The sequence below is a fragment of the Macaca mulatta genome, chromosome 10 (genome assembly GCF_049350105.2).
Source record: "Macaca mulatta isolate MMU2019108-1 chromosome 10, T2T-MMU8v2.0, whole genome shotgun sequence".
Taxonomy (NCBI): domain Eukaryota; kingdom Metazoa; phylum Chordata; class Mammalia; order Primates; family Cercopithecidae; genus Macaca; species Macaca mulatta.
Window position 1 is genome coordinate 10,757,720 of NC_133415.1, and position 15,864 is coordinate 10,773,583.

General features: G+C 41.6%; 1 protein-coding gene and 1 long non-coding RNA gene across 6 annotated transcripts in view; one reads left to right on the forward strand and one right to left on the reverse strand.

Annotated features, from left to right (window-relative positions):
* The window catches only part of SLC25A17 (solute carrier family 25 member 17), a 52,976-nt gene extending 38,754 nt beyond the window's left edge, over positions 1-14,222 (forward strand). For 4 of the 5 annotated variants that reach the window (XM_077948417.1, XM_077948419.1, XM_077948418.1 and 1 more), the window contains 5 exons: positions 3,476-3,592; positions 5,577-5,722; positions 5,815-5,910; positions 8,914-8,996; positions 13,147-14,222. In XM_077948417.1, coding sequence (XP_077804543.1) covers positions 3,476-3,592; positions 5,577-5,722; positions 5,815-5,910; positions 8,914-8,996; positions 13,147-13,294 — 590 coding nt within the window. In that variant the 3' untranslated portion in view covers positions 13,295-14,222. 5 annotated transcript variants of the gene reach the window in all.
* LOC144331723 (uncharacterized) lies at positions 424-14,032 on the reverse strand. The gene is made up of 2 exons (XR_013399093.1): positions 12,352-14,032; positions 424-695 (listed from the first exon to the last, which is right to left on the reverse strand). It is a non-coding gene; the product is annotated as an uncharacterized LOC144331723 (long non-coding RNA).
* Positions 14,223-15,864: the final 1,642 nt, after the last annotated feature.

Consider the following 15,864-nt stretch of genomic DNA (forward strand, 5'->3'; position numbering starts at 1 on the left):
TTTCCCGGAAGTGCATACCCAATTAGCATACTTCACTTGTGTTTTCTCTCCATAACAAAGGAGACTCACTGCTGATAAAATTATCAAGATTTCAGGAGTAAATAGCTGTGTTCTAATTGTTCCTTGATTTAGTGAATAATTTCAGTGTGTTCAATTACTGTTCTTCATCTCTTTTTTTTTTTTTTTTTTTGAGACGGAGTCTCGCTCTGTCGCCCAGGCTGGAGTGCAGTGGCGCGATCTCGGGTCACTGCAAGCTCCGCCTCCCGGGTTCACGCCATTCTCCTGCCTCAGCCTCCCGAGTAGCTGGGACTACAGGCGCCCACAACCGCGCCCGGCTAATTTTTTGTATTTTTAGTAGAGACGGGGTTTCACCGTGGTCTCGATCTCCTGACCTTGTGATCCGCCCGCCTCGGCCTCCCAAAGTGCTGGGATTACAGGCGTGAGCCACCGCGCCCGGCTGTTCTTCATCTCTTAATTTTGGTTTATTCTTTCTTGTAAATGATTTGTTACATAAAAGAAAGAAAGAAAATAAAATTGTAGACATTAGAATTAGAAAAAAAAAACAGTCTTCTGCCCTTTGGTAGGTAAAGTATTAATTTGTATGCCCACTTTAGACTGAAGTAGCACCCACAGCTTGGAACTGGCGGAAGATTTTTCTTTTTTGTTTGTTTGTTTGTTTGTTTTTGAGATGGAGTCTCACACTGTCACCCAGGCTGGAGTGCAGTGGCGCAATCTCGGCTCACTGCAACCTCCGCCACCCGGGTTCAAACGAGTCTCCTGCCTCAGCCTCCCGAATAGCTGAGATTACAGGCACCTGCCACCATGCCCTGCTAAGTTTTGTATTTTTAGTAGAGACGGGGTTTCACCATGTTGGCCAGGCTGGACTCTAACTCCTGACCTCGTGATCCACCTGCCTCAGCCTCCCAAAGTGCTGGGATTCCAGGCGGGAGCCGCCGCGCCTGGCCGGAACTGGCAGAAGAGTTACACGGGCTTATAAAAAAGCAGACAATTTTCTTTGTCCTTTGGGCCTGTCAGGGGTTGGTACTCACGAATGGTTTGTGGCATGCTTTTCTCTCAGTGGAATGCTGACCTTTGCTTGATGATACAGGTTGCAAGTTTTAGTAAAGTTTTGGATTCCCAAGTATTTTGAGTAGCTTCTCTCAGAACCCATAAAATTATAGTGGTTAAAAAGTACTCCTCCATTTATTTTGACTTAGAGGGTGAAAAAAGTACTTGAACTTCTCAGATAAAAAGCTTTGAAATACCAAATGTTCTTACAAGGACTTTATAATCCGTTATGTAAGTAATGTAGTTCATTTTTGTACTTGAGGTTGTCCTTTAGAAGAATCCTTTTAGTTTTTCTGCTTGTGTTAATAATGGGGATAGGAATGCAGTTTTTTTTTTTGTTGTTGTTGTTGTTGTTTAATAAGAAAAGGTCTCACTCTGTTGCCTGGGCTCTGGAGTGCAGTGGCACAATCACAGCTCACTGCAGCCTCAACCTCCTGGGCTGAGGCGATCTTCCCACTTCAGCCTCTTGAGTAGCTGGAACCACAGGAGTGTGCCACCATGCCTGGCTAATTTTTAATATTTTTTTTAGAGATGGAGTCTCCCTCTGTTGCCCAGGCTGCTATTGAACTCCTGGGCTCAAGTGATCCTCCCACATGGGCCTCTCAAAGTGTTTAGATTACAGGCATGAGCCACCACACTGGGTGTGAAAGCAGAATTTTAAAGAATGGTTAGATCTTTATCTTAGTTGCATTGCCCCCTAAGTGTTTTTGTATGTGCCTACCTCTTAAATGAAGAAAATTTTGATTTCTAAAGAATTTATTTAACAGGCAGCATATTTCACTTGTTTAGAAAGGTGGGTGCACTTTGCCTTTCTACTGTATCTGTAGAAGCTTGTAATCTCTGCTCCTGAGCTCTCCTGTCCTCCTTTTCTCTTAAAACAAATGTAGTAGACTGCTCAGTAGCACTTTATAGTCTGGTTTTTCTGACTGTTAGTTTTTCTCTGTTAAGTGAAGTGTGCATTGCATTGAATAGGAATATGTTCTAAAATCTAGGCAAATAGGAATGTGTTAATATCCTTCTATAATGGCCTCTGGGGCATGGGTGCTTTTGAAAAAATGAGACTAGCAAGACTCTGTAACTAAGGGATTTTTAGATTATGTATGTATTAGACAATGTATGAATATTTTAAGTTATAACTAAAGATGACTTCTTAATGTTCTGTGAATCTATAAAAATATGACAAATATGACTGATAAAATTATTAGGTGATATCTTTTATTTTGAGAAATGTGCTCTCATAATGCTCCTTAGAGACAGGCAGCAAAATATCTTTAACAACTGTATGCAACCAATGAAAACATTGAATTTGAATCTCTTGGCTGTTTTGTCAAGTTTATCCTTGGTTAGACTGCATTTCCTATATATAATATTTTGAGACTCTTAAATCAAAACTTTATTTCTTCAATTGTCTTTAAATGAATTTTAGTAAAAGACTTCTCTTCCTTAGGATTTTTTTCTCTTGGTTCTTCAGATCTTGAATAGAGCCAGAGAGCTGGATGTGCACTTTTTTACTGAGTTTGTTCATTGCTTCATTTGTTCCACTATTTATTTAACAAATATTTATTTATAAAGTATATACCATGTGTCAGGCACTTTGTTACAATTCTATCTGGTATTTTTTTTTTAATCATTTCAGGACTGGTGAGGAATATTTTAATATCTCAAGATGGTGTTAAATTGGGATCATGTGTTTTCAAAAAAGAAGCACCTGGCTCATTGTATTGTTCTACTCTGAGGCAACCTTGGGGGGCCAAGATCCCCATCTTTAAGCTTGTAAGGATCATGATGCTTGTGAAGCTGTTTCAGGTGTTTTGTGACACTTAACTGATGCTTGCTGCCTGCCTATCCTAATTCTCTAAGCAATGAGGAACTCTTCAGTGAGCTGTCTCTGTGAAGGCATTTTTAAACGTCACCACTTCCTGTCCCACCCCTGTCACTCATTGTACCAGATCCATACTCACTTCAAACCATGTGAGCTACTTAAGAGTTGTAAATTGTGTGTTTTATCTGATATTGTTATGGACTTAGCATGTTAGGTATAAGCCACTCCCATCTCTAAAGCTGTTATGTTAAAATTATATTTAAAGCTATGACTATATCGCAATTGCTACTTTGAATGGTATGTAAATTGACATATAGATTGCCTATTGTACAAATGAGGGAACTTGTTGCTCTTCATCTGGAGAGGTGCTGCTGCCAGCCATTTTGCTCTCAGCAAAGCTTCCAAATCGCTTCTAACAGTAGTGGCTTGTGTTGTACCCTGGCACAAAGAAACACCTTACCTTAGGTCTCCTAAGAGGTCAGTGACAGAGATATAAATGGAATATTAGTATGTAGCTTTAAAACAGCAAAGCTTAAAAGCTGACATTTTGCTTTCCCTTTTTCTCTCCATCTTTCTTTTTTAAAGGAGTAGTTAACGTGTTGCTAACAACTCCACTCTGGGTGGTAAACACCAGACTGAAGCTGCAAGGGGCAAAATTCAGGAATGAAGACATTGTACCAACGAACTACAAAGGTATCATTGGTAAGTATCTCTTCACAGAATTTCTATTTCAGGGTTTTCTTTCTTCTTTGTATCTGGAATATGTTGCCACATAAAGCTACATAACGTATCCTTTGCCCGCTTTTTGATGGGATGTTTGATTTTTTTTCTTGTAAATTTGTTTAAGTTCTCTGTAGATTCTGGATATTAGCCCTTTGTCACATGGGTAGATTGCAAAAATTTTCTCCCATTCTATAGGTTGCCTGTTCACGCTGATGGTAGTTTCTTTTGCTGTGCAGAAGCTCTTTAGTTTAATTAGATCCCATTTGTCTATTTTGGTTTTTGTTTCCATTGCTTTTACCTAATGTAAATGACGAGTTAATGGGTGCAGCATGCCAATATGGCACATGTATCTGTATGTAACAAACCTGCATGTTGTGCACATGTACCCTAGAACTTAAAGTATAATTTTTTTAAAAAATAGCTACATAACAGACAACCTCAAATCTCGGCATTCATCAATAACATTTTTTTTTAACACATGTGTCTGTGGATTGACGTGGATTTGGCTCATCTAGGCTGAGCCTAGCCTAACAGTCTCAGTTCACATGTCTCTCCTCTTTCTGGGACGAGCATGAGCATATTCTTCTCATTGTGATGGCAAAAGGTCCAAGAGAACACACCCAACAGTATAAACACCTTTCAACCCTGTTGGCACCTTGTCTGCTGACATCCCAGTGGCCAAAGCACATCACATAGCCAAACCCAAGACCAGGGGTAGAGAATTATGCTGCTCCCAAGGAGTATCAGTGGGAGGGGATGAATATTTTTGAAGAATAATCTATACTTTTTTATTCTAGTGTTGTCTTTGGATAGACACCAGATTGGTATCTGGTATCTTTGAGCTTCTGCCTTTCAATAGTACGACACTGCCAGGTTCTCCTTTCCCATACATCAATCTTTGTAGTGAAATAGTGGTTTTTAAAAGTCAAATCCTGTATAATAAACTCCAGGAAACGATCTTATCTTTTCTTTTCTTTTTTTTTTTTTTTTTTGAGACGGAGTCTCGCTCTGTCGCCCGGGCTGGAGTGCAGTGGCCGGATCTCAGCTCACTGCAAGCTCCGCCTCCCGGGTTTACGCCATTCTCCTGCCTCAGCCTCCCGAATAGCTGGGACTACAGGCGCCCGCCACCTCGCCCGGCTAGTTTTTTGTATTTTTTTTTAGTAGAGACGGGGTTTCACCGTGTTAGCCAGGATGGTCTCGATCTCCTGACCTCGTGATCCGCCCGCCTCGGCCTCCCAGAGTGCTGGGATTACAGGCTTGAGCCACCGCGCCCGGCCTATCTTTTCTTGTACTGGACTTTTTTGTGAAAGATGTGGGCTCACTTCACAGTTTTGTGTAATCCAGAATTCCCAGTGATGCTGATAATGACTTAGGAGAATTGGACGTTCTAACTCCGGATCGTCAGGAACAGTTGCCTGTGATTGAAGTTGGTCTCTCAATAACTTGGTGACTGTCAGTGTCTGATTATCAAAAAGTAATTAACTGATAAACTTGCCCCCAAACTATCATTGCAAGAAATACATCTTGTTTTGTTGTTTTTTTTTTTTTTTTTTTTGAAACGGAGTCTTGCTCTGTCACCCAGGCTGGAGTGCAGTGGTACAATCTTGACTCACTGCAACCTCTGCCTCGCGGGTTCAAGCAATTCTCCTGCCTCAGCCTCCCAAGTAGCTGGGATTACAGGTGCGTGCCACCACACCTAGCTGATTTTTGTATTTTTAGTAGAGACAGGGTTTCACCATGCTGGCCAGGCTGGTCTCGAACTCCTGACCTCGTGATCCACCCGCCTCAGCTTCCCAAAGTGCTGGGACTATAGGCATGAGCCATTGTACCCAGCTGCCAGAAGGAAATCTTTATAGAACCAGTATGGTTTGTGTTCTGGGTACATTTGAATGGAATTCACGTTGTCTTCTCTAGTTAGGGGGTTGTCATCATGCTTTTCAAAAGTCCCTGATTTCTTGTTTAGATGCTTTTCATCAGATCATTCGAGATGAAGGAATCTCGGCTTTATGGAATGGCACATTTCCCTCATTGCTGTTGGTCTTCAATCCTGCCATCCAGTTCATGTTCTATGAAGGTTTAAAACGGCAGCTTTTAAAGAAACGGATGAAGGTAATCCCTGATTTTGAAAGCAGTAAAATAATTCTCTCTGACACCTTCTTGTTGACTTGATTGATATGGTTTGTTCTTTCTTTGCTTTCCAGCTTTCTTCCTTGGATGTGTTCATCATTGGTGCAGTAGCCAAAGCGATTGCCACCACGCTCACCTATCCCATGCAGACGGTACAGTCAATTCTGAGGGTGAGTGCTGGAGTTCTTTTCGCATCTAGTCAAACAGCATTCTAATATATGTGGTCTCTTGATTTAAAACAGTGTTAATAAAGCAATAAAGCAGTTAGTTGGTATGCCAGAGTATTCCTTATCCATTTATTTTTCTTTTCTTTTCTTTTCTTTTTTTGAGACAGGATCTCCCTCTGTCACCCATGCTGGAGTACTGTGGTGCGACATGGGTCTCTATAGCCTCGACCTCCTAGGCACAAGCAGTCCTCCTGCCTCAGCCGCCCAAGTAGCTGAGACTACAGGCATACACCACCTTGTCCAGCTAATTAAAAATTTTTTTTTTCTGAAGATGAGGTCTCACCATGTTTTCCAGGCTTGTCTCAAAGTCCTGGACTAAAGCGATCCTCCTGCCTTGGCCTTCCAAAGTGCTGGGATTATAGGCATGAACCATTGTGCCTGGCCCCCATTTTTTTATTTGATATTCTGCTTAACTAGGCTGGCTGTCATTGGTTTAGAATGAAGTTTGCATTTGTGATTTCTTAGGTAACATAATGTCTCAGAAAACACAAATGTGGAGACAAGTTCTTTAAAGACCTCAGGAAAGCATAACTTTGCTTCCTTCTCATTCAAGTTTATTGGTTTGGTGCCCCAGGGGGGATTATCCTTTACAAAGTCAGAGGCTGATTCCTTTAGTTCACTCAGGAAGAATGAATGATTTAGCTTTTCTGAAGCACTCTCAAATTTCTGTTTTTTAATTCATTCAGTTATTTATCTGTTCAAATATTTACTAAGCATCTACACTGTGGGAGGAACTGGGCATGCAGTGGTAAATAAAAGTCATAATCCCTGTCCTCATGGAGCTAGTGGAAGTTAGAATGAACAGGTAAACAAGCAAAATAAATAGGTAATTACAAATTGAAAAAAGAGCTATAAAGGAAATTATTTACTGGAGAGGGGCATGGTGGGGATCTTCTTAGATAGCATGATTGGAGGTGGGCTTCTTTGAGAAGGGATGTTTAAATCAAGATGCAAAGGAGGGTAAGGCCCTAGCCAGGCACAGTGGAGGAAAGTGCATTCCAGGCAGGGGGAGCATGATGTGTGTATTAGTCTTTTCTCATGCTGCTCTAAAGGACTGCCTGAGACTGGGTAATTTGTAAAGGAAAGAGATTTAATTGACTCACGTTTCAGCATGGCTGGGAGGCCTCAGGAAACTTACAATCATGGCAGAAGGGGAAGCAAACATGTCCTTCTTCACATGGCTGCAGCACGGACAAGTGCAGGGGGAACTCCTCCTATAAAACCATCAGATCTCGTGAGACTTACTACCACAAGAACAGTATAGGGGAAACCGCCCCCATAATTCAGTTATCTCCACCTGGCCCTGCCCTTGACATGTGGGGATTATTACAATTCAAGGTGAGATTTGGATGGGGACACAGCCAAACCATATCAATGTACTAAGAATTTGGTGCATCCTAGGGACTGAAAGAAGGCCTCTATGGCAGTAGAGTGGCTCAGGGTGAGATTACAAGAGTAGCAGGGAAACCGTAGGTGAGGAATGTGGATTTTTTATCCTCAGCACTGGAAGCTGAGAATATGTGATGGGAAGGGCTTTAAGCTGGAGAATATGTGCTGTGATTTACAATTGGAGAAGATTGTTGTGGCTATGATGTGGTGAACTGGTCAGAAAGCTAAGAGAGAAAGCCAGGGGCAATCTAGTAGGAGGCCATTTCAGTAATACAGGCGAGAGAGGATGGTGGCCTGGACCATGGTGGCAGCACTAAAGAGGAGAGGAATAGGATAAGGACAGATGCAAGATCTGTTTTGGAGAAAAATTTCAAAAGGCTTGTTGCTAGATAAAATAGGGGTGTTAGTGAGAGTATTCCAGTTCAGAAAAATTAGTAATTTCTGTTAAAAGCATTTTTACTAATGTATTATTTTAAAATTGGTACTTAATATAAGGGAATTCAGTAGCATCCTTGTAAATGTATTTTAACACTTTTATAATGTAAACACATAATGTGAAGAGCTTAGACTGCAGAGGTCCTAAATGATTCGTTTCTCAGAATTTCCTAAAGAAGTGGAAGTTACTACCATCAATATCTAAATCATCATCCTGGGCATATTTTTTTATTTTGAGGTAGAGTTTTCCTATACATTTCTATAAAATGAAAATTACTATGCTTGCTTCATTGAAAACTTTTTCTTAGGTCGGACATGGTAGCTCACGCCTGTAATCCCAGCACTTTGGGAGGCCAAGGCTGATGGATCATTTGAGGTCAGAAATTTGAGACCAGCCTAGCTAACATGGTGAAACCACGTCTCTACTAAAAATACAAAAATTAACCAGGCGTGGTGGTACATGTCTATAATCCCAACTACTCGGGAAGCTGAGGCAGGAGAATTGCTTAAACCTGGGAGGTGGAGCCAAAATTGCGCCACTGCACTCTAGCCTGGGTGGCAGAGTGAGAAGATGTCTCAAAAAAAAAAAAAGAAAAGAAAAGAAAAATTTTTCTTATTTTCGCTTATTTAATTGAAATATTTCACTCAGTTGAAAAATACAGGTTTAATGAAATCTATGGTACTGGCCGGGCGCGGTGGCTCAAGCCTGTGATTCCAGCACTTTGGGAGGCCGAGACGGGCGGATCACGAGGTCAGGAGATCGAGGCCATCCTGGCTAACACGGTGAAACCCCGTCTCTACTAAAAAATACAAAAAACTAGCCGGGCGTGGTGGCGGCGCCTGTAGTCCCAGCTACTCGGGAGGCTGAGGCAGGAGAATGGCGTGAACCCGGGAGGCGGAGCTTGCAGTGAGCTGAGATCCGGCCACTGCACTCCAGCCTGGGCAGCAGAGCGAGACTCAGTCTCAAAAAAAAAAAAAAAAAAAAGAAATCTATGGTACTAACTGGATAAATTTATTAATGTATGCTATAAGATACTGCTCCAACATAATATCCTCTCCAGGTAGTAATGAAGATTTTTAAAAACAGCAACAGTACTTACTTTTTTTTCCCTCTTTCCTCAGTTTGGGCGTCATAGACTAAACCCAGAAAACAGAACATTGGGAAGTCTTCGGAATATTCTCTATCTTCTTCACCAACGAGTAAGGTGAGCTTTGCAGATGCCTCGCATCCCGTGCTCTCCTTCAGCAGCCGTCTCTGCCAGGGACGGCATTTCCCTCTCTCACACTACTGCCTCGGTCCAAAACCTTTCCCTTGCTTGCTGTGCTTAGACGTTTCCCATTTTAGGAGCCTAGTACAGTATGACAGTATTTTGGGAAATTATGGAAAAGTTCAGGTTGTTATTCTTTGTTAGTTACAAATATACAGAACTCCTGGCCGGGCGCGGTGGCTCAAGCCTGTAATCCCAGCACTTTGGGAGGCCGAGACGGGCGGATCACGAGGTCAGGAGATAAAGACCATCCTGGCTAACCCGGTGAAACCCCGTCTCTACTAAAAAATACAAAAAACTAGCCGGGCGAGGTGGCGGGCGCCTGTAGTCCCAGCTACTCGGGAGGCTGAGGCAGGAGAATGGCGTAAACCTGGGAGGCGGAGCTTGCAGTGAGCTGAGATCCGGCCACCGCACTCCAGCCTGGGCGACAGAGCGAGACTCCGTCTCAAAAAAAAAAAACAAAAAACACAAATATACAGAACTCCTTCAGAAAGAGAACCCTTCTATACTCCAGTCACCCTGAGTGGTGCTTTCATCAGTGGCATATCCTATGACCCCTCTTAGCAATGTTACATCTGCCTATAGAATAGGAGTACTGGAGAAGGGAGGGGGCAGTGGAAAAAGTAATAATAGTGATGATGATGATGATGGTAAGGGTAGCTAACATTTTCATTGGATTGCTGTGTGGCAGACACTGAGCTAGAGGCTACACGTAGGTAATCACAATCCTAACAGTAGCTCTGTGAGTTAAGAACTATTGCCATTTCCTGTTTCATTTAAAGAAACTGACACTTAGTGAAGTCAGGTATGTCAGGGACCTCCTTTGAAGCAGAAGCTCTTATAACTTTATTAGTGTTCCTAGATACAAGATATTTTGAAAATAAATTTGTTATTAAAATAAAATGTGCAGCTGGGCACAGTGGCTCATGCCTGTAATCCCAACACTTTGTGACGCTGAGACAGGAGGATGACTTGAGGCCAGGAGTTCAAGACCAGCCTGGGCAAAGTAGTGAGATCCTGTCTCTACAAAAAATATTTACAAAATTAGCCAAGCATGTGGCACACATGTGTAATCACAGCTACACATGAGGCTGAGGCAGGAGATTCACTTGAGCCCGACAGATCGAGGCTATGCTGGGTTATGATGGCACCACTGTACTCCAGCCTGGGCTATAGAGGCAAGACCTTGCCTCAAAAAAAAAAAAAAAAAGAACATTCAAGGGACTAAACGATAAAATTAGGCTGGCATGGTGGCACACATCTATAATCCCAGCACTTTGGGAGTCCGAGGCAGGCAGATTGCTTTAACTCAGGAGTTTGATAACAGCCTGGACAACATAGTGAGACCCTGTCTCAACACAAATATAAAATTAGCTAGGCGTGCTGGTGCGTACCTGTAGTCCCAGCTGCCCAGGAGGCTGAGGTGGAAGGATTGCTGGAACCCAGGAGGTTGAGGCTGCAGTGAATCGTGATTGTGCCACTGCACTCTAGCCTGAGCAGCAGAGTGAGACCTTCTATCAAAAAATAAAATACAATAAAAGACAAAGAATAGGTATAAAGTAAAAAATAAATACTTACTATATCAAGTATTGGGAGGGATGTTGGAGCAGCCAGAACTTACTTTCTTTTTTTTTTTTTTTTTTTTTTTTTGAGACGGAGTCTCGCTCTGTCGCCCAGGCTGGAGTGCAGTGGCGCGATCTCGGCTCACTGCAAGCTCCGCCTCCCGGGTTCACGCCATTCTCCTGCCTCAGCCTCCCGAGTAGCTGCGACTACAGGCGCCCACAACCGCGCCCGGCTAATTTTTTGTATTTTTAGTAGAGACGGGGTTTCACCGTGGTCTCGATCTCCTGACCTTGTGATCCGCCCGCCTCGGCCTCCCAAAGTGCTGGGATTACAGGCGTGAGCCACCGCGCCCGGCCACAGAACTTACTTTCTCATGCTCCTGGTGGGAATATAGAATGGTACAGCTGCTTTGGAAGGCAATTTGGCATTTTCTTTAAAAAATTTATATGTACCACACCTATTATAGGACCCAGCCATCCACTTCAGGGTATTTACCCAAGAGAAATGAAAGCATATGTCTACACAAACGCTTGTATACAGATGTTATTAATGGCTTTTTTTTTATTATTTTTTAATTTTTGATTTTTGTGGGTACATAGCAGGTGTATATTTTTGAGGTACGTGAGATGTTTTGATACTGGCATGCAAAGCATAATAATCACATCATGGAAAATGGGGTATGTATCCTCTCAAACATTTATTCTTTTTGTTACAAACCGTCCTATTATACTCTTTTAGTTATTTTTAAATGTACAATTAAATTATTATTGACTCTAGTCACCTGTTGTGCTAGCAAATACAAGGTCTTATTCAAACTCTCTATTTTTGTACTCATTAACCATCCCCGCCTTCCGCCCGACACTACTCTTCCCAGTAGTCTCTGGGAACCATCCTTCTACTCTTTATCTCCATGAGTTCAATTGTTTTGATTTTTAGGTCCCACAAATAAGTGAGAACATGCGATATTTGTCTTTCTGTGCCTGGTTTGTTTCACTTAGCAGAATGACCTCCAGTTCCATCCATGTTGTTACAAATGACAAGCTCTCATTCTTTTTGACGGCCGAATAGTACTGCATTTTATATAAGTACCACATTTTCTTTATCCATTTATCTGTTGATGGACATGTAGATTGCTTCCAAATTTACGACATTATTTGTAAGAACCAAAATCTGTGGCTGGGTGCGGTGGCTCACACCTGTAATCCCAGCACTTTGGGAGGCCGAGGCGAGCAGATCACGAGGTCAGGAGATCAAGACCATCCTGGCTAACATGATGAAACCCCGTCTCCAGTAAAAATACAAAAAAAAGGCCGGGCGCGGTGGCTCACGCCTGTAATCCCAGAACTTTGGGAGGCCGAGATGGGTGGATCACAAGGTCAGGAGATCGAGACCATCCTGGCTAACGTGGTGAAACCCGTCTCTACTAAAAATACAAAAAAATAGCCAGGTGTGGTAGTGGGCGCCTGTAGTCCCAGCTACTTGGGAGGCTGAGGCAGGAGAATGGTGTGAACCCAGGAGGCGGAGCTTGCAGTGAGCGCAGATCACACCACTGCACTCCAGCCTGGGCGATAGAGCGAAACTCCGTCTCAAAAAAATAAATAAATAAAAATAAATTAGCCAGGTGTGGTGGCGCATGCCTTTAGTCCCAGCTACTCGGGAGGCTGAGGCAGGAGAATGGCTTGAACCCAGGAGGCGGAGGTTGCAGTGAGCCAAGATCTCGCCACTGCACTCCAGCCTGGGTGACTGGCATCCTCCTCTTCCTCATCTGGGAGCTTGTGAGAAATGCACATTCTTGGGCTGGGTGCAATGGCTCACGCCTGTAATCCCAACACTCTGGGAGGCCGAGGCTTGGAGGATCACGTGAACGTAGGAGTCGGAGACCAGCATGGGCAACATAGTGAGACCCTGTCTCTAGTAAAAAGAAGAAATGCAAATTCTTGAATTTCTTCCCAAACTTAGTCAATCAGAAACTCTGGGAATTGACCCAGCGATGTATGTTTTAAGAAGCCTTTCAGGTGATTTGGATGCCTGCTAAATTTGAAAACCACCGAGTGAGAGGATGAAATGTATGGGAAGTTTGAGAATCAGGTAGCTTTTCATTTTTCTCTTTCGTTATATTGAGCTGAAATGATCTAAACATATTGGTAGCTGTCCTGCCATTTAGGGACTAAGTTGAAATAACTGAATTAGCATTAAAGTGAAGATCCAGAAGTTCTTAGTTAGATCACAGATTTTGCCATTAAGATGGTTTCAGGAGGTTTCAGGATCTGCATCCTCAGTGGGATACTGTCAACATTCTGCTAATTAATGGTGACTATAAAGACAAAGTATTAGTGGTTCATGAATACTAAACTTTCATCAGTCCCCAAATACCTTTAAAGGTAAGAAGTACTTTGACAGCAGAAGTCTGTGCTGAATCTAAAACCTCCACTGCTTGTTCTCATCAAAGTGCTGTAGCTATCTAGGCAGCATGTTCTCTGATGCAGGAGCTGACTTCTGTTTTTTCAAACCTCTTTCCCTTTAGGCGTTTTGGAATACTGGGACTCTACAAAGGCCTGGAAGCCAAACTGCTGCAGACAGTCCTCACTGCTGCTCTCATGTTCCTTGTTTATGAGAAACTGACAGCTGCCACCTTCACAGTTATGGGGCTAAAGCGTGCACACACACACTGAGATGCCTTCCCATGAAAAATTCCGAAGATGCTCAAGAGGGAGGTTTCCTCGTGAGTGAAGAGAAATGATTCTCCTTTGACTCTGGCTCCTCCCACCACAAATGTTACCCTCTTTGGCTTGAAAAGCATCCAAGGGTGTACAGGGAGTATGGCAAACTGGACCTGTTGTCACCTTAATTGTCATGCTGACTGGTGGCAGTTGGACTAATATGAAAAAAACATTGTTGAAAACCTAAAAATGAAAGTTTGTGAGTGTTTATTGGTTTTCTTAAGAGAAATGGACTATTTTGCTCTCATGTGTAATATTTTCTATTTAAATTTTTCTTAAATATACCAGCTGTTTTCTTTCCCTGAACTCCCCCAGGTTCTAGGACAAATTTAATAACGTGTAATTCTCCTCAAATACTTTTGTATGTCTCAGTGTTGGCGTTTTCCTCCCTAAAACTAACATTAAGGCTGTGCCACGGGCATGACTTGATTTTTGTTGGGCTTTTGTTTTCCTGCTTAAGGAGAGGTGTCTTTTTAGGATATGAGTGATTTATTTTGCGAAATGAAAATTGTTCATCCAAAACGATTCTCTTATAAACTATTGGTAAATGTCACTTATTCATTAGTGTTTGACATAATTTTTAGAATATTTATTTTGAATCAATACTTTCATTATGAAAGACTTGAAGTTTTGTGTCCATCCTTGCAAGCCCTGGTCAGTCAAGTCCCAATAAATGGTCAGCACAAAAAAGATACTCTTGAAAATTGCTCTTCATTAAGGTATTACGTTGAGTTTGCAACCAGATGGGAAAAATCACAAAAATGAGAAGAGGGGGAGCAGGTATCTTGTTGAGGTCTGGAATATTATCTCCCGTTATAAACTTGGTGTAGGCTGTATATTTTGAAAATAAACATCTGGTTGAGGTTATTTCATTTGGAAACCTTCCTTAGAGTCCTATTGCTCAGTGTAGTCCATCAGACAATGACACTGCCGCGAGCTTGCTGGGCATGCAACCCAGAGTTTCTGAATCCTGCTCCGTATTTTAACATCCCTGGGGGATTCTTAGCCACATTAAAGGTCCAGAGACCATAGGACCCCCTGACCCACCAGAAGTGATTGGTTTCAATTATGGACATAAAGATAAAGATTTTTCTCAAACGAAAGAGATTAATATATTCAAACAACCTCTGAAAAATCTAGGAGTCCTATGTCATCTTTTGCTTTCTACTCACAGCACGTTGTTTAGGTGGTAGGGCTTTTATTATGTGGCTAGGAGTGGATTTAGATATCTCGACCCACTCAAGAAGCAAATTTTCTTGACATTAGTAGAGCAGTTCTTTGGATTTCTGTGACTTCGTGTTTGTCCCTATAACAAAATGGCAGGTTTTTGATTTATAAGTCCATGATTCAGTCAGAGAGAATAATAATGAAATACTTCATTCTTTAGGATTTAATTCAATTTTGAGAGTGGAAATTTCCTTCTCTAATTTCCTCTTTAGTCCCTGTGGTAATTTCAAAGTATATGATTGTTAAAGATCATCGTATTGTTCTAGCAAACAAAAATTAGCAGGAGCTAATAATCTGGGAAGAGGACTGAACATTCATCCCCTATTTAAGTCAGAGAATTGAAGACAGAATTGTTTTTACTACTTTTTAATTTTACTTTAAGGTTTTTATGTGCCTGTGGCAGACCTTGAGTGGGAAGTACAACATTATTTTGATTTCTGAATAGGAGAAGAATGATCATAAAGGTGCCATGTGTGTTTTCATTATTGTTTTAATTATGCTGTTCCCTTTGGAACTTGAATTTTGAGCTCAGAATACTGCGAGTTGGTCTGTTAGGATAATTTCCAATTCAAATTATATAGCTCTATTAGCTATTTATGATGTGAGAATGTGTTTGATGCTTCTCTTTTTCTGATTTTATGAGGAAACAATTTAACATTGAGTTATGTTCCTTATGGAAATTTATAGACTCACCAGTTGAAACTAGTTAGTAACCCACCTAGTTTTGTAACCATAAGTTGTTTGAGAAAACTGAAGAGCTGAAGTCTGTACTAGGGAAAAGGGAATTTTTTATTTTTGATACTTTGTGCAGTTTCTCTAGAATATGAGAATTAAGAACCTTAGGGATTGTATTAGTGTCACCGCAGTAGAAAATTTAATTTCTGTAAGTATTTAATGTGTGTTTTGAAGCGGGCACTGTCATATTTCTACCCTTGTCTGTTCTACAGTTAAGTAAGAAATGCAGAAATAGATCTGTCATAAGAACATATTCAATGGGAGTTAGAAATCTTGGGTTTTATTCCCATCTCTGTTGCTGACTAGCATTTTACGCCATCTCTTTGTAATTTGCTGTTTGATAAGTGGAGATAATACTCTCCACTTCAGAGGACGTTTGAGAGCTAATGATGTCAGCCAAATCCCTTGGTGACTGTGGAATAGGGAAGATCTGAGTGAAACTTTAGACAGTACCTAGATTTATATAGCAATTTCCCTTTTGAAAGCTTATATACTTTCTCATTTTATAATCCTAATATTTCTGTGAAATAGGTAGGGACAAGTAACAATATCCCCATTTA